Source organism: Phoca vitulina, unplaced genomic scaffold (genome assembly GCF_004348235.1).
Source record: "Phoca vitulina isolate PV1807 unplaced genomic scaffold, GSC_HSeal_1.0 scaffold26, whole genome shotgun sequence".
NCBI lineage: Eukaryota > Metazoa > Chordata > Mammalia > Carnivora > Phocidae > Phoca > Phoca vitulina.
Window position 1 is genome coordinate 17,542,845 of NW_022589729.1, and position 26,176 is coordinate 17,569,020.

The window sequence follows — 26,176 nt, forward strand, 5'->3', positions numbered from 1 at the left end:
CTACATAAAACATCCTTTTGGGGTTTCTATGTATAGGTTTTCATATACTATACAGACTTATATATGTGTGGATAGAGAATAGCTTATACACTTGAATAGCTTTAAACTCTAAAACTGACCTACAACAAACAAATAATCAACAAATAGAAGAGCACTGAAAAAGCACACAGGTTTAACATGCTCATAAATGTACTCCAATGTACATTATTAGAATCATCCTTTCATTGCCAGGTTTGTCCTCTTCACAGTTCAATTTTCTCATCATTTTGCAGAATTACAGGAATACACAGCCTAAGGCAATGGTTTCAACCACAGGTATATGTGTGTGAGGTACGTCCTACAGACTATAGGGTAAGTCAGGGAGGATATCATTCTATCACCTCCAGTATTTTACATTCCAGGAAAAAAGGACCTAAGCATATGAATTTATGAGAAACTATTACTGTGATTCTAATAGGCATATAGCACCAATTCTGCCATGCCCCAAACATTTTAAACACACACACACACAAACTCCTCTTTCCTATCATTTGAGAACCACTGCCTTAAAGCATATGCAGTTATGGATAAATGAGCCTGTGGAAAGAAAATTTCTATGATATATGTAATGTCTTAATTAAAGAACAGACATAATGATATAAGACTTGGAAGACATAAATATTCACATTCTTATGTAAAGAATCTATACAAAACAGTATTATTGATCCAAGTATACTGTTGCTTACATATCACCACTCCTTTATGAAAACCTAGGTGACCTAGATCAACTTTATAATTTTCCATTTGGCTCTGATTATTTTAGAGACTCTAGCAGCCATTCAACAAGGGGCTGTGACTAAAGGCTTAATTTACTTCCTATGGCAGTGCAAAGTGAAAGAATGATCTCCATGCAGTTTAAGATGTTAAATGGACAAAAAGCCATGACTATGTAGTTAAATTAAATCAAACAGATTGGATGCGTTTAAACAGCTTCTTGCTAATAAGTATACCATTGAGATTCTTATTAAGTTAGAGTAAATAAATAATGCAAGTAAGAAATGTTTTCCTGGGGATGGAAATGCACAAGATAAGAATCAGAGCCAGAAAATATTTTAAAAGAATTGTAAAATAAGGTAAGAAAAAGATCCAAGAGTAAAACTTCTGTAAGAAAGTGAAAGAAAATGACAGATGAGCCCAGACTTAAGGTGTGTTGGTGTGTGTGTGTGTGTGTGTGTGTATAAATTAGAGTGCATTTGAGGTTAGTGAATATATCTATGTTTGACTAATATTGCAAGGTATCTACTTATCCAATTACAAGAATACTTACTATTATATTATTTATAAATGTAAGTGTATTGAAACAAATGTTTTCTAAGGGAATGCCATCCACTCAAAGTGATGTAGCAGAGAAAATTGATGAAATAAGATCTATGTTACTCTATGTACTTACCCCAGAATTGTTTGCAATTAGCTATGAACAATTAACACATATCTGCCCCTTTTTATAATTTGTGAAGTGATAATCATATGCTCCCTATTTAGTCTTCACTTTGCTATGTGTTGAGAATGGGCCATTTCACACACAGCTAGTAAAAGGAAGAGCCAACATTTAAACCCAGATCATCTGGTACCAAGTCCATTGCTATTTGGTCAGACAGAATAATTGAACAAATTATTTGTATGGGGAACAGGAACAGAAGGAGTATCAATAAAGAATGGCTAGAATATAGAGCAGTTTAAAATCCAGCAACAAGAAATTTGACTTGATAAAGTAGGCATCAAACATCCACTATATGCATCATGTATCATGTGAGTAAAGTAAGGAATATGGTCATTAATCTGTCTGTTCTATGTAAGATTTTGAAGGGAAGAGAATTTAGATATAGTAAATCCATCAAGAAGTAATTAAAGAATAGGCATGAAATTTTCATGTTAGCTTTCTGAGAAATCTTTCTTGTATGTTTACTGATGCATTCCAAGCATCTAGGTGGGTGCATCTGGTGCCTAGTGGTGCTCAATAAATATTTGTAGTTCTGGTAGATAGTAAAGTGAAGAGAATCTGGCAGAAAATGAGCTTGTTCTTCATTTTTAGAAATTAGAAGGACAGAAAACACAAACTTGCTATCGATTAACATAGAAGTAATAATTGAAACCACAAGACATAACAAGTGTTCTGAGATCAAGTGTAGAAAAAGACCAAAAGACTATAAAACATAACTTTAGTAAATGCCTGGTTACTGTTCAAGTGTCATTTCCCATATTGATTCTCAACCAAAGCATTTGAGGACCTCAAAATAGATGGTGACAGAGAGATGTAGTTCAGAAATCAGTAGAGGCTGCTACAGTGAGACCCAGTGATTAAAAGAAGCTCTGGTGTCAGATAGTGATAAATTCTAAAAACCAGGTTGGCTGCTTCCAAAGTCTTTGACATTGGTCAAGTTAACTTGTCTATATCTCTGCTTATTTAAAAATAAGAATAATATTGTATGCCATATTGGCTTCTGGTGAGGATTAAATAAAATGATAAAGTGCTTAGCATTGTGCAGGGATCAAGATTAAGGCTCTGGGTGAGACTAACGGCAGTGAAGCTTAGCCTACCTTCAGGTGGTTAACGGAGTATTTTCTGGAAACTAAAGATGAAGTCCAGTCCTAGAAGGGAGACAAAGGCAGATTGCTGCAGCTACTTGGAGTCTTGAGCTCCAGAGCCAATCCCAGGGACAATGGTTTAGGGAGAAGCCTTCAGATGAAGATCACATTGGCAGCATCTGAAATGAACTGTTATAGGCAGAAACTGAACAGTAGAAAGAAGGGGAAAAGTTTAAGAAATAAACCAATAAAAACAGGTAAAACAGGTAAAGAAAGTAATTCATAATATGAAAACTGAGGATAAAAGAATTTTAAGATGTAGGAGGTAATGAACCCTGCTAAAGATTATATGATGTTTAAACAAATAAAAACTAATATAAAATGCCAAGGATTTTGGCTTAAAGATTTCTACTGATTCAAGAACAGGATGAATAGAGTAGTGGGGAAAAAAACTGTGGAAGACACCGATAAGGAACAGAATAGACAGCATATACGAACTTTTCTCAGAGCTTAACAAGAATAAGATAAGTAAAAATTGAATGATGGGGAGCCTGGCTGGCTTAGTCAGTAGAGCATGCAACTCTTGATCTTGGGGTTGTGAGTTCAAGCTCCACAGTGGGCATAGCAATTACTTAAAAATAAAAAATCTTTAAAAAAGAGGATAAAAGGGAAAATTTTTCTTGAGAACTGGCGAAACTTGGGTATATTTGAAGGTAAAGGGAGAGAGTTGATGGAGAGGAAAAAAAAAACGCTAAAAACAAAAACTAGAGCTGGAAAGAATGGGAATTGTTGTAGAAACAAATGGAATTACAAAGATAAATGTCTTCATATCCAAAGTACAATTAGAGTTTCTTTTTTCCTTCATAAAAAGGATTGTAAGAAAAATACTTATATTGGAAAACTCAAACTTCCCAGTAGAGGGAAGGCACTTTGCTTACATAGGGAACTGATTGAAGGATGTCGAGACCCTAGAATAATAACTATAAGAAAGAAAGCAATTAGTGGGAAAAAGTTCCAAAAGTCAACTTGCAATTGGCTGCCATGATTCAGAAATGAGCCAAACCTTTGCCTTCCTGCATCTGAAATGGTAAGTTAGAGAAAAGAGGTGATAGAGATGTGTAACATCTGAATAAAAAGTGCAGAACATTTGAATCAATACATAGAACTACAACATAGCCAAAACCTACACCTAAAAGTTTCACTCCACTTCCAAACATAAAGCTATAAAATTTTTAACCAAATGAAAATTCTGATCTTTCTGGGACATAGAGTGAACCCCAGCAAGTGTTTCTACCATTGAGGACCAGGTCTGGACTTATACCTGAGAATCCCTTTAGGAAAGACAAGGTGAAACAACTCTGCTGTTGACATGTTACTAAAATATTTTATGAATTAATGCATGCCAATTCAATACCCTTGCGATTTTATTTGTACAGCTGGTCAGGTCAAATATTGGTATAAATTAAAAATTTAGAAATATATGTTGATCTCATTATAAAACATTTTCTAAAAAAGCAACAATAAAACTATAAAATGAGTTCCCCAAACCCAGTATGTGCCAGGAATATGTTCTGTTTTGATCTAAAATTTTAATTTGCTCAACCTGCAGGTAGCCATGGTAGCTGAAACCCCTAAGCAGCTCCATGCCAAACAAACATTACATTTTCAATGTGGACCATGATGGGAGGAAAGCACTCCTCTAAAATGTTATTCATTCAGGCCCAAGGGAAGCTTCCTTGGTAATATTTAGTAAATTCTGAAGGATTCAATATATAATAAAACAAAATAAGAATATTGAAAAATATAACAGAGGTATAGCTCATAAAATCATAAATAATTTAAGATGTTTAAAAGAATTTAATGAACAAAATTTGCATTTATTATATGGATTCAAATCTATGATGTAGTTAACAGTCATTACATCAAAAATGTGGATATTATGAATATAGAACTTTTCTCTAAATTCAACAAGCTCAAAAATAGACTTGCAGCTTTATTTTTATTTTCTTTTTCTTTTTTTTAATTTTATTTTTCTTAAATCAACCTGTCCTTTTAGATGGTAACTTTGGCACACAAGCTTTACACTTAATGTGCTAAATTCTACCATTGCTTTGACATTCAAAATGCAATTTTTAAAGTGGAAAATATTTATATTTGTAATGGTTTCATTAATTATATTTATGCTTGGGAGTCTGCATTAAGTGTTAAGAACACAATGACAATTATTTATCATAGTTTATATGAAGAAAATGGAAAATAAAATTAAAAATACAAATCCCATGAAGATAATATCATGGTTTTAGGAATATAAGTGCATGTATACATACATAATATATATTATTAAGAATTTTATTTTTATTGTAACAAATCAGTTATTAGCCCAGGTCAATGTTATCAAACACTAAACTGATGGCTTCTTAATGACAATAAATTAAAATTATTAAAGAATAAATTCAACGTTAAAAAGTGTACTAGAGAAAGCCATCCCAGGTCCTATTGTTCCTATACCCCTTTCTAGGAGGACCAGCCTACATAGGTAGCATGGGGAAAGATAAGTTTCACATCCCATGACTGCCAACCCTTTTTTAGTCTCAGTTGATTGCACTGAAGGTGGGTACCTCATTCAAGGACAGACAGACAATACACAGCCAGTAAGCGACGAGCAGTAATGACAACACACAGTAAAATATATGATTGGATTAATATACAAACATAATTTCAAGACAAACAGGTAAGATGAACTTGCAATATTATTAGGGAAATATAGACATGCTAACTTGAAAATAGAACATTTATAACACTTCAGCTTAATTAATTTATTTTAACATCTGAAATACTGAATTCAATTCTCTTTCCCTTTAACAGCTCTGAATTCACATATTCAACTATTTGAGGAAAGGGAGACAAAAATACTTACTTGTGATGCTGTTTCTCGAGACTGACACAAAGGGAGGGAAAAAAAGAAACACACAAAATACAGTTTAAACCATGACTAAATAATACATACACGAAACAGCAACAAGGACAAAATCTGACAAGTCCCCACTTAACACTTATAATACAATTATGTGTTTCATTATTTATTACAGGGCTTCTGAATAAAATTAGATAAGGAATAAGTTATTTTAAAAGTGTAGCAGAAAAATTCCTGTTAGATTATTTTTTGTCTGTTTGTTTAGTAAAATTATCTCTCTAAGGTTTTGATAGAAAGAAAAAAGTGGTACTGGTAGAGAAAATAAAACAATTGACAGGAGCTTATAAAGTTCATGAGAGAATACTGGACATAATTATTGGCATTCAATAACCATTATTGGCATTAATATCTGTACTGTATAAAAATTTAGATCGCATATAAAATTGTTTTTTAAAATTTAATACTTTTAAATTTAGATATTGTCATAAGATTGCTTTTCCCTGATGTATAAATTTAATTAGTTTATAGAAATATTCTGAGCTTTCACCTTGGCTGCGAAGTCTAAAATTTGACCTTCCCAGTCACCATATAATTCTTAAATATTGAGGGGCAATACAAGCTATGCTATCTTAGTCTTCAATTCTAAGGAATAATATCCTATTCATTTTTCAATAAGTAGAAACAAAATTTTCAATTATATTCTTTGGTGTAACATAACTCAAGTCTAGCAAATTATCTACCTTTTTAACTGTTGATACAAATGTTAAAAAAGCATAATAAACATTTGATTATAGGCTCCTTAAAACTGTTTATCTCAGGATTCTTAACACATGGCCCAAGAGAATAAAAACGTTGCTTGAGTGAATAATGGGAGAGAATGGGCAGCTAGAATTTCAAAACTATCCTATCTCAATCCTTATTAAAATAATTTTATTAATGTGATTTTGCAAAAGATAAACTAATTTCAATAATACATTTAAAAATACTATGTTCCAGTTTAAGAGTAAAGAGTTAATGATTGGTAGATGGGAAAATCAATGATTATTCCATTATATCAAATGCTTTAAAGTTATAAGATTTGCTATTATGAAAGTGACCAACAGGGTGCCTGGGTGGCTTAGTCCTGGGATCGAGCCCCGCATCGAGCTCCCTGCTCCGCGGGAAGCCTGCTTCTCCCTCTCCCACTCCCGCTGCTTGTGTTCCCTCTCTCACTGCGTCTCTCTCTGTCAAATAAATAAAATCTTAATAAAAAAAAAAAAAGAAAGTGACCAACAATCAGAGTAACATATTTCACAAATTTATTGTGTACATTGAAAAGATGTTGGTACTTTAATATGTTTTTAAATGATCTCTAATTTCTAGTAAAATTTTCAATGGTTATAGTACACTTCAAGCAAATGTACACTGGAAAACTGGAGGTAAATACAGTTCCACATTTTCTTACCAAAAACCATAGGAACAAATATGTTTATTAATTTAGAATTTATCAGATTTTGGAAAGGTAGTACTATACCATATACTGTATGGTAGGAAATGTCCCTAGCATTTGGGTAACATTTCATAATAAAAAATTGGGTAGCATTTCATAATAAAAAATAATAAATTTAATAATAAAATTTAATAATAAATTTCACAATAAAAATAATAATATATCTGCAATGAAAAGTAAGAATATTCACTTGACATGGAGTAATATTAAAATTTCCCAAATAAAGTGAGGTAAAATAAATTGACTGAGCTTTTTGGATTTCAGAATTGTGGATAAAGGATTATGGACAGAAGTATAGTTCCTCTTTGTCATCAAGAGCTGCATTAGTCCCTATGCCTCCTATGTTTTTGAACCAGGAGATTCTGATGTTTATAAAGATTCCCTTAAACAGACATATATAGATGGTGGTAGAAGCTCTGGCAAGGTGATATACAACCAGGTAAAAAGGGGCAGGATCCAGCTGCACCCTACAATATAGCTGTATCCATGGGCTGATTTTTGAGTCACTGTATGCACCTCCACTTTATTCTTTGTGTTTGTATGAATTCTCCTTCCACCAATATTCAGCCCACCAAAAAACTGAGATTGTATTCCAGGTCTTTTGTACATTTTATAATTTTAATTATAAATATTCTTTATCATCATTTGTCTTCCCAAAGACATCTGCTCTAAGTATTGACTGTTTCCCCTACTCCCACAGACAAAGCTAAATAGCTTTTTTTCTATACATAGAACATGGGAAGACACACTAGAAAATGATGTGGCATGAAATCCTGCATCGGCTTTTAAACTGTATTTTTTTAAACTTCATGAAATAAGGAAGCAAGGCTTAGTTTTTACCTGTGTTTATTCCTACCATGTTCTGATATGAAATGTTGGCACTTAATAAAAAATTATCCATAGAATAGGACAGAATTTAATACTTAAAAGTATAATCTGAAAAAATGATCAATGTCTAATGCAACTACCATATGACTATAAATCTATTAGTTGTTTTTATTAGTTATAAATACATTGTGTTGTCAGAAAATGTTACGATTTGTTTTGAAAAATAGAAGCTTCCACCATGATCATTTTTATTTCCTAGGACACATCTACTTTTATCTCTTTTAGCTGGATATGTAGGTCTTTATCTCAGTTTCTCTATAACATGCTTGATTTTATTTTATTTTTTTTTCAGTTTCTGCTTTCATCTATTCACTTCACACTCTGGAAGAAAAGAAATTAATCTTTTCCGCCTATTCCAGTACCTTTGCCATCTCTCATCATTTCAAAATTGTTCAAGTGTAATTCTGGTTAGATCAAAATTGAGGGCATATTATGACTAAGTGCAATTTACAGATGAGCTATACAGGAAACACTGTTACTATTAATTTCCTGCATACATTTTTTTGTTGGTGGTGGTGGTGATAATATATTCCTAAAGTTAACAACTCTGTTATTTTTATAATTGCTTAATTATAAATGTACGTAATTCACCCTGAGATCTCTGGCAATTGTTTAATCTTTCTTTAAGACATTGAGATATGTAAGATATTCTATAGATTTCATCTTCCTGAAGAAATCTCTCTGAAATCCTCTAACCCATTCCAGGTTCCCTTAGGTCTGATGGTCTTTTCACTGCCATCCTGGGGATTTCCTTGGCTTCATATTTGTTGCCTGGATTCCATAAAATGTCTGGTTTCCTCCATACCATGATTCCTTTCTCAGTGTATTCATTCCTTTTGGTGGGAGTGGTTTCTTTAGGAAGCAGGCATGGTAGAATGTTTTTGGAGACAATGTTGAAATATGATTTATCCTACTCTTACACAAGTTTGATAGGTTTGGCTGAATATAGAATTCTCGTTTGGAAATATTCCTTCAAGATCTTGAGGGAATTGTTCCATTGTCTTTTGGCTTACAGTGTTGCTTTTGAAAAATCCCAAATATATTTTGCATGTGACCTACCCCTTGCTCTCCTCCTGCACCTTCTCCTTTGCTTCAATATTCTGAAATATTATGGTGCTGTGTCTTGATGTGAGTCTATTTTAATTCATTATACTGAGCATTTGGTGACCCTTCCCATTTGGAAATTAACACACTACTATTCTGGGATTATTCTTAAATTATGACACTGATATCTTACTGCATTCTTTCTGTATGGAAGTGTTACCATTCAGATCTTAGACCTCCTGGACTAGTCCTCTAATCTTATCTTTTCTTTACTGTTTCCATGTTTGAATTTTTGCTCTAGTTTCTTGGTGATTTCCTCAACTTTATGATGTTAACTTTTTTTACCTCTGCTATCATATTTTCAATTCCCAAGGTTTTCTTTTTCCTAAATGTTCCTTTAGTTTCCTGGGGCGCCTGGGTGGCTCAGCTGGTGGAGCATCTGACTTGATTTTGGCTCAGGTCATGATCTCAGCTCTGCATGGGGCTCTGCATTGGGCATAGAGCCTGCTTGGGATTCTCTCTCCCCCTCTGCCATCCCATCTCCTCCTTATCTCTCAAAAAAAAAAAAAAGATAAAAATTCAGTTTCCTGTTCATCTTTCATCTTTGCAATATGTTCTTTTTCTTTTTCTTTTTTTTAAAGATTTTATTTATTTACCCGACAGAGAGAGAGCACAAGCAGGTGGCGTAGAAGGCAGAGGGAGAGGGGGAAGCAGGCTCCCCGTTGAGCAAGGAGCCTGACGTGGGGCTCGATCCCAGGACCCTGGGATCATGATCTGAGACGAAGGCGCCCCAGTAATATCTTATTTTTCTAATAATATTAATTCTAGCTTTTCAATATATAATTTTACTGATACATATTTGACATCTATAATTTTCAAATATAAAATCAGAGATATTTAGTAAATTTACTAAGTTGCATAATCATCACCATAAATCAGTTTTAGAATATTTCCAATACCCCAATAAACCCCATCATGTTCATTAACTGGTTTCCCATTTCCTCCACCTCCCCCTGACTTAGGCAATCACTAATCTGCTTCCTGTCTGCATACATTTACTTTTTATGACATTTCATAAACATGAAATCATACAATTTGTATCTGCCTTCTTTCATTGAACTTAGTATTTTTTAGGTTCATCCAAGTAATAGCACATATAAGTAGTTTCTTTCTATGGATAAACAGTATTCCATTGTATGGATATACCACATTTTGCTTATCTGTTTACTAGTTGATGGACATTTAGGTTGTTTCCAAATTTTGGCTATTATAAACGACGCTGCCAAGAACATTTGTATACAAATCTTTGGGTGGATATATTTTTATTTCTCTTGGGTAAATACTTTATTTCATGTTTTGAAATTGTCTTCTTCCTCAATGATCTGCCCTTCTTACATGTTTTTTTCCTTCCTGTTTATTTTGTGCCTTTGTGGTTCATTCTATTTCCCAACATAGGGAATTTTTAGTTGTCTTCTCCTACTTAAAAGTAGGGGACTAATAAAATTTATTGAAAGCTCTGGGTGAGATTCTTTTTATTGAGTTTCAAGGTGACCACCGGATTACTGAATGTCCCATGTCTACATCTTTAGGTATTTCACTTGGATTGTTCGGATTCCCTAGGGAAGATCGCTAATCTGGGGCTGAAGGGTACAGTATACAGAATAGACCTTTCACTTAGCTCTCTGAATTTAGTGTGGTATTATTGCCCTCACCTGTCCCTTCAATCCACAGAGTATCTGTGTCCTCTTGCCATAGAAACAAACCTTCAATCTTTGCCTGCATGCTACAGCTGTGTGAACTGTGAGGGGGAATGGGAATCTGACAGCTATTTATGCAAGAATATGTTAGACTCTTCAATTCTAATTATTAGATGAAGTTTCTACCTCCTGAAATCGGTGTCTTTCTTTAATTAAAGTAAGAGAAAATTGGCATGTGGGGCAAAGATAAATCACCTGAATTCTAACGCTTGACTTTTCTTGAACCATCTGATATTTGAGAAAGGTGGTGGAATGTATGAGCCCATCTTTCATCTCAGGAGAGATGTTAAGGTCTTATTCTTTATTTTTATATGATCAGGAAAATAAATTTTCCTCTTCATACAAAATCCAATGTCTTTGTGTTATTATTTAATTGATGTCCTTTTTTAAAAAAAAAATAAAAGATTAACTTAAAGGATATTCACTTTAATGGCACTTTTGTATCTTGTAAAACTCTGATTGAAGATAGATACTGTTCTTCATGTTATCTAAAACCTTTTAAATAAGAAAACCTTTAATATACGTGTTCTTTTAATAGCAAATCTTTCTCAAGATTAACTTTTATCCTTTCATGTATCAGACTATAATTACTATATAATTCAACAGTTCTATTTTTGCCTTACTTACCAGGAAAGTAAAAGTAGAATTCTGGCTCAACTGTAACACTCAGTTTATTTTAGATGTAGGATAACATTAATTTCTCTGTCTCTATTAATATATTGTGTTGTAAAAAATCTTGATGGTTTCATTTTTTTTTAAAGATTTTTATCTTTAATTATTTAGGTTGCCTCAATTTTTACACAATAGGCAGAATATAAAATTTAAGTAAAAATATATGTGCCAAAAGATGAATTGAATTCAATATAGGAAGACAGAAGTTATCTTTATTTAACTTAGTTTCCTTTTATCTTCCCAAAGACGTGTGTTTTTCATACAAGCTAGAGTTTTGGGGATTTATAAGCATTTTATTGAAAGATCTTTTTATGTGATGGGAAGAACTGACCAAAATGTAATGTTAAATGCTCTGTGATGGCAACACAATTATTGCCATCAATTATCCTTTCCCTACTATAATGTAAACAGCACACAACAAAGTTCCTTAATAATATAAAATGATGACATGAATATGAACTTGACCAAGGGCAGAATTTACTATGTTCAAATTCACAAAGGCTATACATAAGATAAGAGCATAATACTACTCTGGTGAATGGAAACTTTCTTTGTACTTAACAAGCTCAAATAAGAAGTGGTTAATTGCTTAAGTGTGAAAGCACTTGTCTTCTCTTAACCTTTAATCAAATACTAATTTTCTAGATACAGTATTCTTAAAATTTTAGGCATATCTAGCCAAACTATCCTACAAAGTAGCAGAGATGGCAATAAAGTTCCTTTTAGCATGCCTGATCTACAGTGAAAGTTCTAGAAAGCATCTCAGAAAAACTGAACAATTTCCTGCTGTCCTCAATATTACTTATTTAAATGTCAAACCATAAATTTTAGCAAGTAAACAAAAATCCACTCCTTTGCTCATATGCTTTCTATAAAGCTCTTTTTTGCTATATATGGATTCAGTGATTTTAATATAAACCAGTTTAATGGCTGCATGGACTACTAAAATGCAAATAACAGATCTGAGCCTCTTAGTTAACTTTGCATAAGACAAAAATAGATATGGCTAACCAAAATTTTGAATAACTTTAAGATATTTGAGAAGAAAAATATTTCAAGAATACAAACCATAATTTATAGTAAACAGTTTTATAAATATTGGTAGGATAGTGTATTTATCCAAAATTTTTATTTCATAAAACAATCTAATTTAAAAGGTGATTTTTTACCAAGGATATAAAAACTATTTAGAACCACATACTGTGGCCACATCAGTGTGGATGTTTTTAGCTGTATGAAGCCATTGGAAATTTTGTTCCATATTAACAGATTCTAGTTTGCTTTTAAAAATACTGAGCTTTCCTCTGGGAAGGTCTGGTACTACTCCTGGAGTTTTATCTTGGTTTCAGAGTAGTCTTTAATCTAGAGTTTGAGAAATGTGAATTTCAATGCTTACTAACTTTGTTTAACTTCCTTCCAAATGTGTATATGTGAAATAAGGAGTATATTAAAAAGCTATATGGCTTGCCCTGAAAACTGCTCTTACATGTCGGAAAGTTACTTAAAATTAATTTGCTTCCTGACAATCTAGACATGCAAAATCCTAGACCTACAGAAGGCATTCAGAGCCCAAAGTTCACAAACTCTAGAAGAGTCCCTTAGCCAACAACATTTTAGGGAATTCTGATATAATTTACTTCAACAAATACTTAAATTTTTTGCCTCTGAGAACTGACACTGTGTGTTCAGAGAGTATTCTTTTTCACTTTCTGACTTTTTTTAGAAATCCATTTCCAAGATTAGGAATGGCTATATTCAATCAGATTAATCATTAAAACTGGAATATTTTGTTATTTCCAAACCTCAGATGTAGCAAGTTTCTGAGATTCAGTCCTGTAGATTCCAATGGGAACGTCTCCGGTAGAAGAGCACAGCTTCTGGTAAAGTCTGGCATAAGTTCTGATCCACAGGTCATCCTCAGTGATTTTCATCTATAAGATACATGAGTTATTAAAAAAAAAAACATCAGGGGTTATTTTTCATTTTTTAAAGGCTAAATGTATGAATATTTTGAAATCTCAAAGTGACATTTCGTAAGTGCTTATGCATGTACTGAACTTATTTATGGGACTCTACCTTAGCTTATCCCCGGGGTTCCACAAACTTCAGAAGACCAACTACTGAATTTGTGGCAGCACAACACTGTGCTAGTTCAGTATCGGTAGACAGTAGTAGTCACTCGTAATTGGGAGGTGTTGGAAAACAGGTGTAGACTTTTTTGAATGTTGCAATGACTACAAGCTGCTACTGGAATTTAGCAGACAAGGTCTGCTGATGCTACAAATTTTCAAATGCAAAAGACACTCCAGCACAAAAAGAAATTGTCCATCTAAAGTCCTAATAATGTTCATATTGACAAAAGGGTGTAACAAAATGAGACTAGGGCTCCCAGACAGAGGCATAAGTACTAGTCCCCCTTTGCTTATCATAAATGTGAAATGTTGGCAAGTCGCCTCATTGAATACACTTGGATAAAGTATATTCATTTATAAAAAAAAAAGAGGTGGGATTAAACTTAATGGTCGCTGTTTTCCTCAACAGTGTGGCATCTTATGTCAGAAACCATCGGTATCAAATGCCAGCTAGAAAAAAAACACTTGTTCTGAATTTTGTATAGAATGGCTGTTTTCATGATTAATTTAAAATAATGTTGTCTCTGAAAATTTTTTAAAGAACTAAAAAACTGTGAAGATATTCTTTGAGCACATATTAGCCAAAGTACATTATAGATGGATTTCAGAAACATCTATTAGAACAATCTTCTATTCCAGCAAATATTAACTTACGGAACAAAGAAACCCTGATCCCGGAGTAGTGTCCAATCCCAACAGAAGTCTGGTGATAGAAATCATATAATCCTTTACAAATGACTGCAATATAAACAACATATGTATTTATTATGTGTATGAAATGTACAGAATAGCTCAGTGAGAACATCTTACCATTTCTAAAAGGTTACTTCTCATAACACATCATTAAACCCCCACAAAAAAAGGAAGTAAAAATCTATCTTCTCAGTGTCTTAAATACACAGGTACAGGTAAACTGTCCACGAAGAAATATGGGGAATAATTATTCACTAGAATATCCTGGACATGCTTAAGTTTTATGTACTATTAGACATGATAAAACGGATTTTTTTTAAGATTTTTATTTATTTATTTGAGAGAGAATGAAAGAGAGAGAGCACAAGAAGGGGGAAGGTCAGAGGGAGAAGCAGACTCCCTGCTGAGCAGGGAGCCCGATGTGGGACTTGATCCAGGGACTCCAGGATCATGACCTGAGCCGAAGGCAGTCACTTAACCAACTGAGCCACCCAGGTGCCCCATGATAAAACAGATTTTAATTAGATTTTTTAATAACAAAAAACTATGAGCTAAAATAGAGAATATAAAAAAAACTTGAAAACTGAAATTTGCAAGGAAATATTCCAAAAGGTTTTTTAGGATTAAGCTCTTTGCTAGTAGAATAAATTTCTAATATTTCAGTAAATCTAAATATTAATGAATTAATAATTTAGTATTAAATATCATTATCAGACTATTTGATGTGCTAGTATATAAGATATATTTTGATATATTGCTAGAACATTGCTCAACAGAGTATTAAGTTAACAATGCTTTCAATTTCGTGAATTTATTCTTAGTTCTGAGTGAAAAGAAAAACTTTCAACAGATACAAGCACACTTCACCATAACATGTAATAATTATTTCATAGATTGTATGAAATGACTGTCTTGAATTTAATCTTCAAGTGTTAAACAAATGAAAAATTTAAATACTCATCTAGTTATTTTGCATCGCAAATATTTTTTTAATACCTTTTAAATAAATTTACTAGGCTCCTTTGTTCATTACTATTTTACCAACAGCTAGCATCAGAAAACTAAATCCTGCCTTCTAAACAAGAACAAAGGAACCATATCCATTCCCTTTCCTCAGGCCAAAGAAAGGGCAGTTTGGTTTTGAGGTGTGTTAGTATCCTGGTAGTTATAACATGAACTAACCAGAGGCCACCAAGAGCAGTGGTGACAGGCACTTTTAGGAATTATATCTGATTTCTAATATTTATTTTTAATCAATAAATGAGTACTCTTTATCTGAAAAAAAGAAACATAACGTATCTTGTCTGACGTCAGGCAAAGCTAAATAGGCAGTTACTACTTTGAAAATTATTGTTCTGCTTCACCCTTTCTGCAGTAGCTTCAGAAAAAATTAACTCCTGTTTGTGTACTTACAACAAAATAACATAAGGTAAAAATGAAGAGAAAGAAAGAACTATTGCATTCCACTTCCGTAGAACAATTCCTCTTCTGTTTAGTCCATCTAGTAGACTTTCTCATGAGATTTTATTTAAACATAAGATACCAGGGCTAAAAAATCTGAAAACCACTGGTGCATAATGACATCAAGCATTTGACTGCTACTGACGTAAAATCTTCAGTTTCAGCATCGTTCTTCAAACAATTCCTCCCCTCCAATCCCCTCTCTAAGAGATCAGAAGTATGTGCGTGGTAATGGTGTGTGGGGTGGAAGCCCCCCTCTTGGAGTGCCCAGATAATGTGTCTGGAAAGTTTAGGGTGAACAGGAGTGCTTATTCTCCTTTGCTGCGTTTGTTCCTGCACTCATCTGACATAAGCAGATGGTTTGTAACATTGCCAGAAGCATATTCTTGGGCATAATTAGCCCAAAGGCCAGTAGAAAAGCTTTAGCCATCTTCAGATTAGTTTATTCAGCCAAGCATTGCAGAAGAGGGTACATAAAATACATAATCAAAAAGAAAATAGCACAACAAAATGTTTGAATGCTTAATTTGAGATTAAAATTATCAAATAATTTAAAACTCCATGAATATCTGTTTTCTCTTAATAGAAATATTTATAAATTGTCTGATTACTTGAATCAGAAAATATGAAATATTAGTGCTATTCAGTATCTGGTAGAGTTAAAAAAAGATTAAAATATATTGGTGGAAAATAATATCTCTATAAATTTCTTAGCTATGATCAAATGACAATTTTATTTATTTATTTCTTTTAAGTTTGGCATTCAGGAACAAACTAAATGGTTCTTAGTTGTTGCAAGATCTTTTTATATTTTTTCTAAAGTAGGTGGTAATTAGCGGATATTTAAAATATCCTTGGTTTATCAGTTTATTGACATCATTTTGATGTCTTATTTTTTTTTAAATGTGCATTATGAAGAAGGTTGTCTTTTTTTTTAATATAGTCATTTTGTTCTTACCTTCTTTTTTTACTCTGGTAACATGCTTACAGTAATAAGCAAAATATATTAAAATGTCACAAAAAACACTGTAGGACACTGATGCTAAAGAATGACTAAAAATTATTTCATAGATTACTCTGAAAAATAATCTTTGATTATTCTGAAAAATTTCCTTACACAATGTTTCATAGGCACATTTGTCATTAAATACACAAAATGAAACACTGAATTACTTCTAGGGCCCATTATAAGTTAACAGCTCCATGAGAAACACTAGATGTATTATTCATTTAATAAAATTTAAATGAAATTAGAATAAACATTTTAGAGAGAAAACAAGAAACACTGCATACCTGATAGAGAAGAGTGTCCAACATACTGATGCTAAACACCCTCCCAGCAGCAAAAGGCAGTCGAAACATAAAGGCCAAATTAGAACCTTTCTCTCGTTCTTTCTGTTCAGAAATTTGAAATAGAAAAATTTGTGAGGGCTCTATAATTTATGCTTTTCTGCTTAACTTTTCCTGACATATGTGAAGAAGATATTTTCATTATATAGTTGTTAGGTATGAATGTACATTACTTCACACATTATAGTAAGTATACATAGCTGTATTTTTAATATGTCCCTTTAATGTTTATAAGGAAGGCTAATCTTCTCATACACTAAACATGTATTCACTCTCCTTAAAAAAGTTTTTATTTAAATTCCAGTTAGTGAACATATAGTGCAATATTAGTTTCAGGTATAGAATTTAGTGATTCAACACCTCCATACAACACCCAGTGCTCATCACAAGTGCACTCTTTAATCCCTATCACCCACTTAACTATCCCCCACCCACCTCCCCTCTGGTAACCATCAGTTTGTTCTCCATCATTAAGAGTATTTACTCTTCGTAAATATTTCTGCAAAGGACTTGAGGTAATATAATAAAAGGAACAAACACAATAAAAGCATTTAATAAGATGTAAAAAAACAAACAAAGCCTAAAGCCACATAACATATCATAACACCTGGAAGTTTTGCTTTTGAATATTCTGGATATTCTGAATATATGTAAGGACACAAAAATAGGCAGGTAGAAGCCACCACATCCATGGCTTCCAACTTTCTCTCATCTGAGTTTTCATTTCTCTAAATGCCTTTTAAGTTGTGTCAGCCACACCAAACTGCAGCTGCAACTAAACTCTGTAAATGCCAAAAAAAAAAAAAAAGAAAGAAAAGAAAAGAAATGAAAAGAAAAGAAAAGAAAAGAGAAGAAAAGAAAACAGCGTGTGTGCATATTGCTGTGTGTGGGAGTTTCTTCTGAAAAACTCTGTTGCTATTATCTTCCGTTAATGAATGAAGACATGAGAGCAAATGATTGTGTAAGATTGTAAGGAGTTTCTTAAGAATCTAAGTTAATCTTGTAATTAGCAAACAGTAATCTCAAAAATGCTGGTTTTATTTGTTGCCAGCTTTACTTGGAAAGATAGATACAGCTAAGCAAATAAAAAAATCAGTCCTTGTTCTTTGAGGCAATGCAAGGAAGCTCCTGTTTCCAATGTAGCAAATTTGGAGGCTCCTCAAGAGAAGGAAAGCCTCCCATACCCAGATTTTAAAACTGTGTGCCAAAGAGTATTACTCAAGGAACGAAAGAGGGCTACTCTTGTTGCTTGTTGTGAAGGCACGAGGGTGACTTGACCCCTAGGCATCCCCTGGACAAACAGATGAGGTTGGGACACAGACTCAGCCCTTCCAAGTAGCAAGAGGAGTTATTCCACCACATCTATCACATCGATGTGGTTGAGAAGACTGTCTAGACTATAAGAATACCCTCACTTGAGATTGTAGGGAGAGAATAAAGGGTAAAACAAGCAAGTGGTTGCCCCCATTTTTGTGTGTTTCCATTATATCATAGTATATTCTTTAATTTAGGAGCCTAGGTGTCAAGAATGCTTCGTTTGAACAGTACATGTAGGTCGTTTGTAGATGACTTCTCCGTTCCTCCTTGCAGATGACTTCTCCGTTCCTCCTTGCATGGACTGTTGTTGAGTCAGATTGGTTGTCTGGTGAAATCCTAAAATTCTTTCCCCAGATTCAGGTTTCATGTCAGTATGGATAACATTCTCATCTTGGAGAATTCACTGTTCTTAATATCAGTTCTGCACGTCCTCCCCACTCTCTAAATGTCTAGTATGCTTCACACCCTCAGAAAACCCTTTCACAGCCAAGGATACTGCTCTTCTGCTTGTGTGAATAATTCTGCATTTGTGATTTACTCTCCTTTTTTATTATTAACTTTCCTTACAGTAGAGAAAAAACACCAAAGATCTTACAAACACTATTTTCAAGACCTACTAGTTTTAAAGTTACATTAAAAAGTAAGAGCTCAAGTAACTCATTTCATCCTGATGAGAATACATTCCACAATTTCTTTCTTTACTTCTAGATGATGAAGAAGTTGGATTAATTTCTTAAACTGCACTTTATAAGTGCCATTATTATATGTGGGAAAAAAAAGAATTGGAGATAACTAATACTTAGTCTTACTGTCCATTCCAATATGATATTGTGACAAAATCATTTATCTACCTCTCTGTATTGCAAAAGCAACATACAAGCTAGAAGTTTTATACTTTGGCAATAGATAATCCAGATCGTAACTACAGAGGAATTTCATTTGGCCCGCATATATTTACTGATGTCTAATAAGTTCCAACATTTAACATAAAAGCCTAAATTTCTGATTCCTTTTAAATTTGGAAAATCTGATATCATAGGTCATGTCAACAACTGGCCAGAATTGAAAGCATCTGCTTCTTATGAGATTCATCTTTTCTTACATATGATTCACTTTATTTATCTGTATCACCTAATTGCATGGTCAGGCTCCTGATTTCCACTTTGGACGATAAGATACACAGTTGGAAATGAGTCAAGGGATCTGTTAGCGCACATCTTGTTTAAACAGTAACTTATATCAGAAATAACACAGTAAACTAAAAACACATTTACAATGTGTATTAAATTAAGAAAAAAACAGAAGAAAGTTTTGGCTACAGAATATTCCCATGGCTTCAGAAAAAATGAAGCTGTGTAATCAAGAAACACTTATCCATAAACTGTTATATATCAAGCACTGAACTAGGTTGGTAGGATGCCGAGGTCATTAACAGAAGATTCCAGTTTTGCAGGTATTCAGTTTTACATAGAAGACAGACTTAAAATCAAGCGTCTACAAAACAATGTGATATGAGCCTGCAGAAGTCCAGGTATTAAGGAAGCCTAAGGAGGATGCAGATAGTGTCATACATGAAATGACATCATAGTTGAACCTTAAGAGACAAGTTTGCCAAATAGGAAGAAATCATGCATTCCATATGCATGATCTTATTATTTTTGCTTTTTTATAGAACAAGAGATTTAAAATATTTACACTTTTATTAGCTTCAGTTTGGAGAAAAGCAAACACTGTTCTTTTTTGTGCTTTTATAAAACTATGAAATAAACTATGTGTATTTACTTTTCAAAAATAAAGGTAAGTTCTGTACTATTTAATGATGTTCAAAAGTTGTAACTCATAAAACACAACTATAGTTTTAAAAATTACTAAAACAGGCTAAATCAACAATAGTCCCCATGATGAAGGAAGGCCTGAAAAATAAAACAGCTTGTGAAATGCTGGTACCTCGCTGAAAAGAGATGAAGAATTAGAACCAACTAAACTGTCTGCAGAAGCAGTTGGCAGTCCCCATTGGGGGAAATTTTGGAACAGAAAAGGTTAGAAAACAACCTTGACATGATAATTAGAGGAGAAAATCCACATTGTTTGACTAGGTTATCGGTGTAGATGTGATGTTTTGAGGGGTACTTGAAAAAAGAGTTTGCTTTACCTTCATTAAGAATAAAAGCATCATTCAAGAGACTAGTTTTAAGTAAGGAAGCCTATGAGTTTAAGGGTAATATCTAAATATACCCGAGTCCTTGGAAGATAAACAAAGGGTGCATACATTTCTTGTGGAAGTTTTATGACATGAAGGGCTGTCGATGAAAATTATGTCATGATTTTGAAAAACTAACAGGAGTTCAAATGAATGACTCATTGCTGAGTCTAGACTATTTTTTGGTTTTCAGGCTACTTCCAAAGGATCGTTGCATATGTTTTGTTCCTAAAAAACTGATTAAGGGGGCGCCTGGGTGGCTCAGTCAGTTAGGTGTCTGACTCTTGATTTAGGCTCGGGTCATGATCTCAGGGTCAGGGGATCGAGCCCCACACTGGTTCATAGACAGTCATCTTCTCCCTGGGTCCTCACATGGTGGAGGAGCTCTTTGGGGTCTCTTTTATAAAAGCACTAATCCCACTCATGAAGGCTCCACCCTCATGACCTACTCACCTCCCAAAGGCCCACACCATCACATCAGGGCCTAGGTTTCAATATATGAATTTTGGGGAGGGACACAAACATTCAGCCTATGGCAACTTTGGACATATTTATGAAATCATAATACTATGCACATTCTTAAGAGATAAATTTACATATTAAAATAATTATCCACATAAATAACATTTTATCACTCCTCTAGAGTGGATCAGGTAATGTTTTTCCATATTTAAAGGAAATATAAACTAATATCAATATTCTCTTCAAATTCTTTCTGGACAGCCATGGGAAAAGGTAAATATTTTCTTAAAAATGGGATAAAAAAATTTCCTAATGAATCCAAGCCAGTGTAGGCAGATGGCACCAAACTCCGTTCAGCCATTCTAATACTACGATTATGAATAAAAGGTAGTCCAACTTGTTTGGACAGAAAAAAAAAAAGTAAGGTCAAGTGTTTTTGTTTGTTCCTATATATCTATGCCTCCCATCAAATTATAAATTCCATGTATTTATTCTGTTGGTAACATCTAGCACTGAGCAAGGTATTTGGCTCATAACAGGTGCTCAGTAAATATTTATTGGTTTGAATTTAAACTGAGAATATATAGAATTTGCTACTTGTTTACACAGCGAATATATTAAAAAATAAATCTGATAGTCTCACTTATTTCTCCCAGATGCAATCTCCAATTTTTATCATTTTGCTCTATCATTGACTACAAAGTGATATGATTTACAGACATGACTCTTTGCATTCTGACGCCAATTCTTTGACACCAACTGGATGTCCTACAATTCAATTCAATTATGACACTACCCAGAGTTGGCGCAGACCCCACAGGTTAAGGGGCTCAGTCCCACAAGACGACTCCCATTTCAGACACCAGCCACAAGTCCCAGATGTCTCCAAGACAACTGTACTTCTGTCCAGCCTGCTATAAATTTGGGGCTTCCCACAACTCCCTCAGTTTTGATAATTTGGTAGAATGTTCACAGAACTCATGAAAATGCTATACTTAATGATTATCATTTTATTATAAAGAATGAAAATAAATGGCAGATAAAAGGTACATAGGTCAAGTCTGAAAGGATCCTGAGCACAGTAGCTTCTGTCTCCATGAAGTCAGGATGCACCACTTTCCTGGTGCATCATTATGTTCACCTACCAGGGAGCTCTCCAAGTCTTTTTTTTTTCAGAGTTTTTATCAGTTTCATTATGTAGACATGATTAATTAAATCATTGGCCACATGATTAAACTCACGTCCAGCCCCTCTGCTGTCCCTGGAGGTTTGAAAGGTGATGAAGATGTTAAAGTTTCAATATTCTAATCACGTGGTTACTTTTTCTGGCTCTCATCCTGAAGCTACCCAAAGGATCCTCCATGAGTTGCTTCCTTAGCATAAAATCAGGTATGGTTGAACGATATGAATAACAAAAGACACTCCTATTACTCATAAATTCCAGGGGTTTTTGAAGCTCTGTGTCAGGAACCAGGGACAAAGACCAAATATATATATATATATATATATATATATCACACTATTCATCTCACTTTTCATTACTTTGCTTCTTACATCAGTGTGAAATTACCATATGATAGCTTAAGTGTAATTATGATCATTATTGGGGAATGGTGATAGTTCAAAAGCAATTTTTTAAAGCAAATTGTGCCATAAGCATGAATAAAAGGTATTTTCATAAAATACATCAAAACGAGATGAAGTAAGTCTTTATAGGGAAATGAGATGAAAAAGTCTCTTTTTCCTACTGATGTCCTCCTCTTCTCTGTTTTTTATTACCTGTCACATTTTCCATGTCCACTTAGCTCATACACTGTGTTTCTGATGCCTGCTACACCTATTTTTTTAGAGGAAGTGTCAATGACCCAACATAACCAATGACCGAACATGGGAAGTACTTTTGGGAAAACAATGGTAGTAATGGGAATATCCAAGACAAAAAAGGATAATATAAAACAAAACAACTCAAGAACAAAAGTGGACAACAACAAAGGGAAAATGCAAGCTAAAGCTCAGATGTTCAGAAAATGTTTTGACAAATTTCATAAATTTGTGGTATATTGCACGTGACAGAGAATGTGGACTGTCTACCAAAATCCATTGCCCTATTCTTCATAGGCATATGACTGGACTACATTTCCTAGTCCCCCTTGAAGTTAGGTGTGGCCAAAAGATTGAGTTCTAGCCAATGGCATGTTAGTGGAAGTCTCTGTGTCCCTCCCAGACCTGATCCATAAAAACTTCCATCTGTTTACTACTGGTGTGTATATACTGTTATTTGCCGCCTTTAGTTGTACATTTCAAGAAAGACAGTAGCTCAAGCAAGAATTATTTTCAAGTAGAGACTAAAAATAAACAGGGAGCTCAGAGATTAGGAGCCTCTAATATTTAAAAATTGTGCGCTTCTAAATGCCAACAGGAGAGAAAACTGAAACAAGGCACTGAACAACAAAGTCCAACCCAGCACTATTGTCTCGATAACGTCAAAGGTAGCTTCCAAAGAGATAGAGAGATGCATGGGTTAAGAAGGCAAACAAATAAAGAACTTAAAAATTATATTTAAGAAGGAACTTTGGGCATCATCTGGTCATAAAAATTTATGGAAGTAAGTATACCAGAAGTTTATCAAGTTTTATAAGAAATTAGCAGACTCCTCTAAGAAATCTTTAGACTTTAAAAGTTTAGGGGGAAAATGCTTTCATAAGCTTAAAAATTTTTAGATTTTTTTCAAACTTGCATACGCAATAAGCAGGATAAAAATTCACACAGGCTGCAAGAAGTATGTACTCCCAAAGTGACATGGATTAAAAACAGCTCAGGAAGAAGCTTGAGGTGACACAAAGGTCACATAAAACAACAGACAAGGGAATTCCTCGAGACAGCAAATCTAAAAAAATAATCAAGGAATAATCAAGGAATTTCCTTTTCACAAGAACAGACAGGGGTCCTCAACAATCATTCATTCATTGCTCACATCATTGTCACAGACCAGTGATCCTTCTGTGCTCTCAGTTCTCTCCTTTTCCTAATGAAATTTATTATTGTGGATATTCTTCAGTGAGTGGTCTCTTCCAGAGAGTTCTTACAGATTATCACTTCCAATACCAGTGGCAACGAGCGTTCTATTAGAATTCAAGGTCTACCAGGAAACCACCCAAACGTAATCATCATACAAGTAAAGCAGCCAGGGTCAATGCAATCTAATCTCCCACACTCGTTCTAACAAATTCTAGCACTTCTTAAGTTTAAATGAAAACAACTTAGTGTCAAAAAAGTGTGTCAAGCAGCTGAGCTGTTGTTTGTTTCTAATTCAAAACCTTGATTATGTTTCTAAAGGTGAAGGCTTTATCTATGAAGGTGAAAATGCATCTAATAATAGATAGAATAAAAGGATATTCATAAATATGTTTGAAAGATTAAAAACCTACCTATTCCTCAGCCAATAATAACTTTGGAATATTATTCAATACTAGAAATAAAGATCAATTTCCCAAGCCTAAAAATATCTCGTTGTATCCAGACTACAAATACAGAAAGATAATTACTAAGTTAGCTGTATTTGTATCAGATAAAAAGCACTGATTGGAAATGAACAGTTACTATATCATTGATGGCACATATGTTAGTTTATTAGGGCTGCCATAACAAAGTACCACAGACTGGGTAGTTTGAGCAGCAGAAATTTATCGTGTCAGAGTTCTGGAGGCTGGAAATCTGAAATCAAGGTGTCAGCAGCATTGGTTGCTTCTGAGGGCTGTAAGCGAAGGATTTGTTCCAGGCTGCTCTCCTTGGCTTGTGGATGGCTGTCTTCTCCCTGTTTCTCTTCACATTGTCTTCCCTTTATCTGTGTCTGTTTCTGTATCCAAATTTACCGTCTTTATAAGAATGCCAGTTGTATTGGATTAGGGCCCACATCAATGGCCTTCTTTAATCTAATTACCTCTATAAAAACCCTATCTTCAAATAAGATCACATTCAGAGGTACTAGAGGCTAGGACTCCAACACATCTTTTTGGGGGGGAGGAATACAATTTAAGCCATAACAGCACTAAAGTCTAAAAAGTTTCTATGTGACAAAATCCCTATTTCAATGGATAAAATGGTAAGAACTGAATTGAAAAGAATTTTCTATGGCTTTATAACCTCCGAACCAACTGGTTTCAATTCCAAGTACCCAAGCCCCTCTACTCCTTAATAATTAGAGAATATACTGAATTCCTTTACTCTTTTAAGGAAATATCTAGTATATGTAAGAGTAAATACAAATCTAAAAAATAAATGAATTTCCCTGATGCCAAAAGAGAAGAAAACTCCCTTCTTCCTCTTCTTTTCCCTAGAGCATTTCCTTTAGAAAACTTACGATTGTAAATCCTTTTTATGTCCCTTTCAGAGGGATGCAAACCTTTTGAAAACCTGAATAATCTCTAGCCAGTTTTGTATCTCAGTGAAGTCTTTCTTGGAAGCCTTGGGACTATCTTTCTGAAATGTGAGCATAAAGCATCCTGTCTTTCTGTCTTTTGGGGAGGTTAGTCTAGGTATCTGGCTGGAAGTTGTAACTTCTTGCTTGTTGCAAAGATACAAGAAGTTTTATTTTTCCTTTACATTAAGACAATTATGCATGTATGCAAGTGATGGTATTTGCCTAGCTATATAAAAGAGTGAGATGCCTTTCTATTTTTGCAATCTCTTTAGTGGATTTCTTAAGATGTATATCACAGTCTGGTTTAATGCTTATTCAAGTAAAATTTTCCTACATTTGTGAAGAGGATTTCTAGGTTGGTAGAAGACTTTATTTTTAATTAATTCCCCACAAGGGAATTAATCTCATATTGTTCTTCTTTTTCCTTAATGCAATAGACACACAATAATATAGACACACACACTCAACACTTTTGAAAACATCTTCCACAATTATGACCTTGAAACATCCACTCACTTGGCGTAAAATTGAATACACAGAATGGAATATTTATTAGTGACATCCACAGTAATTTATAATTATGTTTGTAGTACCATTTATTTGAATACTGATTATACGCCAAAACCGGGCTAAATGTTTTGGATAGATCATGTGGTGTAATCTTTGCAATAACCTTATTATTTAGCTATCACCACTATTACTAGAGAAGAATCCCAAAGCTATCAATGTGTAAATAATTTAGCCAGGTTCCATTCCTAGAAAGTAGTAGAGAAATGGGCCCATCTGACTCCAGAGCCTATACTCTTCATCAC

The 26,176-nt window shown here is 33.8% G+C and overlaps 1 protein-coding gene across 7 annotated transcripts in view; it reads right to left on the bottom strand.

Annotated features, from left to right (window-relative positions):
• Positions 1-26,176, bottom strand: part of KCNT2 (potassium sodium-activated channel subfamily T member 2) — a 377,236-nt gene that overhangs the window by 40,264 nt on the left and 310,796 nt on the right. For 4 of the 7 annotated variants that reach the window (XM_032422163.1, XM_032422165.1, XM_032422164.1 and 1 more), the window contains 5 exons: positions 16,909-17,010; positions 14,116-14,199; positions 13,132-13,260; positions 5,483-5,503; positions 2,578-2,628 (listed from right to left, as the gene is read on the bottom strand). In XM_032422163.1, coding sequence (XP_032278054.1) covers positions 2,578-2,628; positions 5,483-5,503; positions 13,132-13,260; positions 14,116-14,199; positions 16,909-17,010 — 387 coding nt within the window. The remainder of the gene's footprint in view (positions 1-2,577; positions 2,629-5,482; positions 5,504-13,131; positions 13,261-14,115; positions 14,200-16,908; positions 17,011-26,176) is intronic. The other 3 variants (XM_032422167.1, XM_032422166.1, XM_032422169.1) reach the window with 2 other exon arrangements.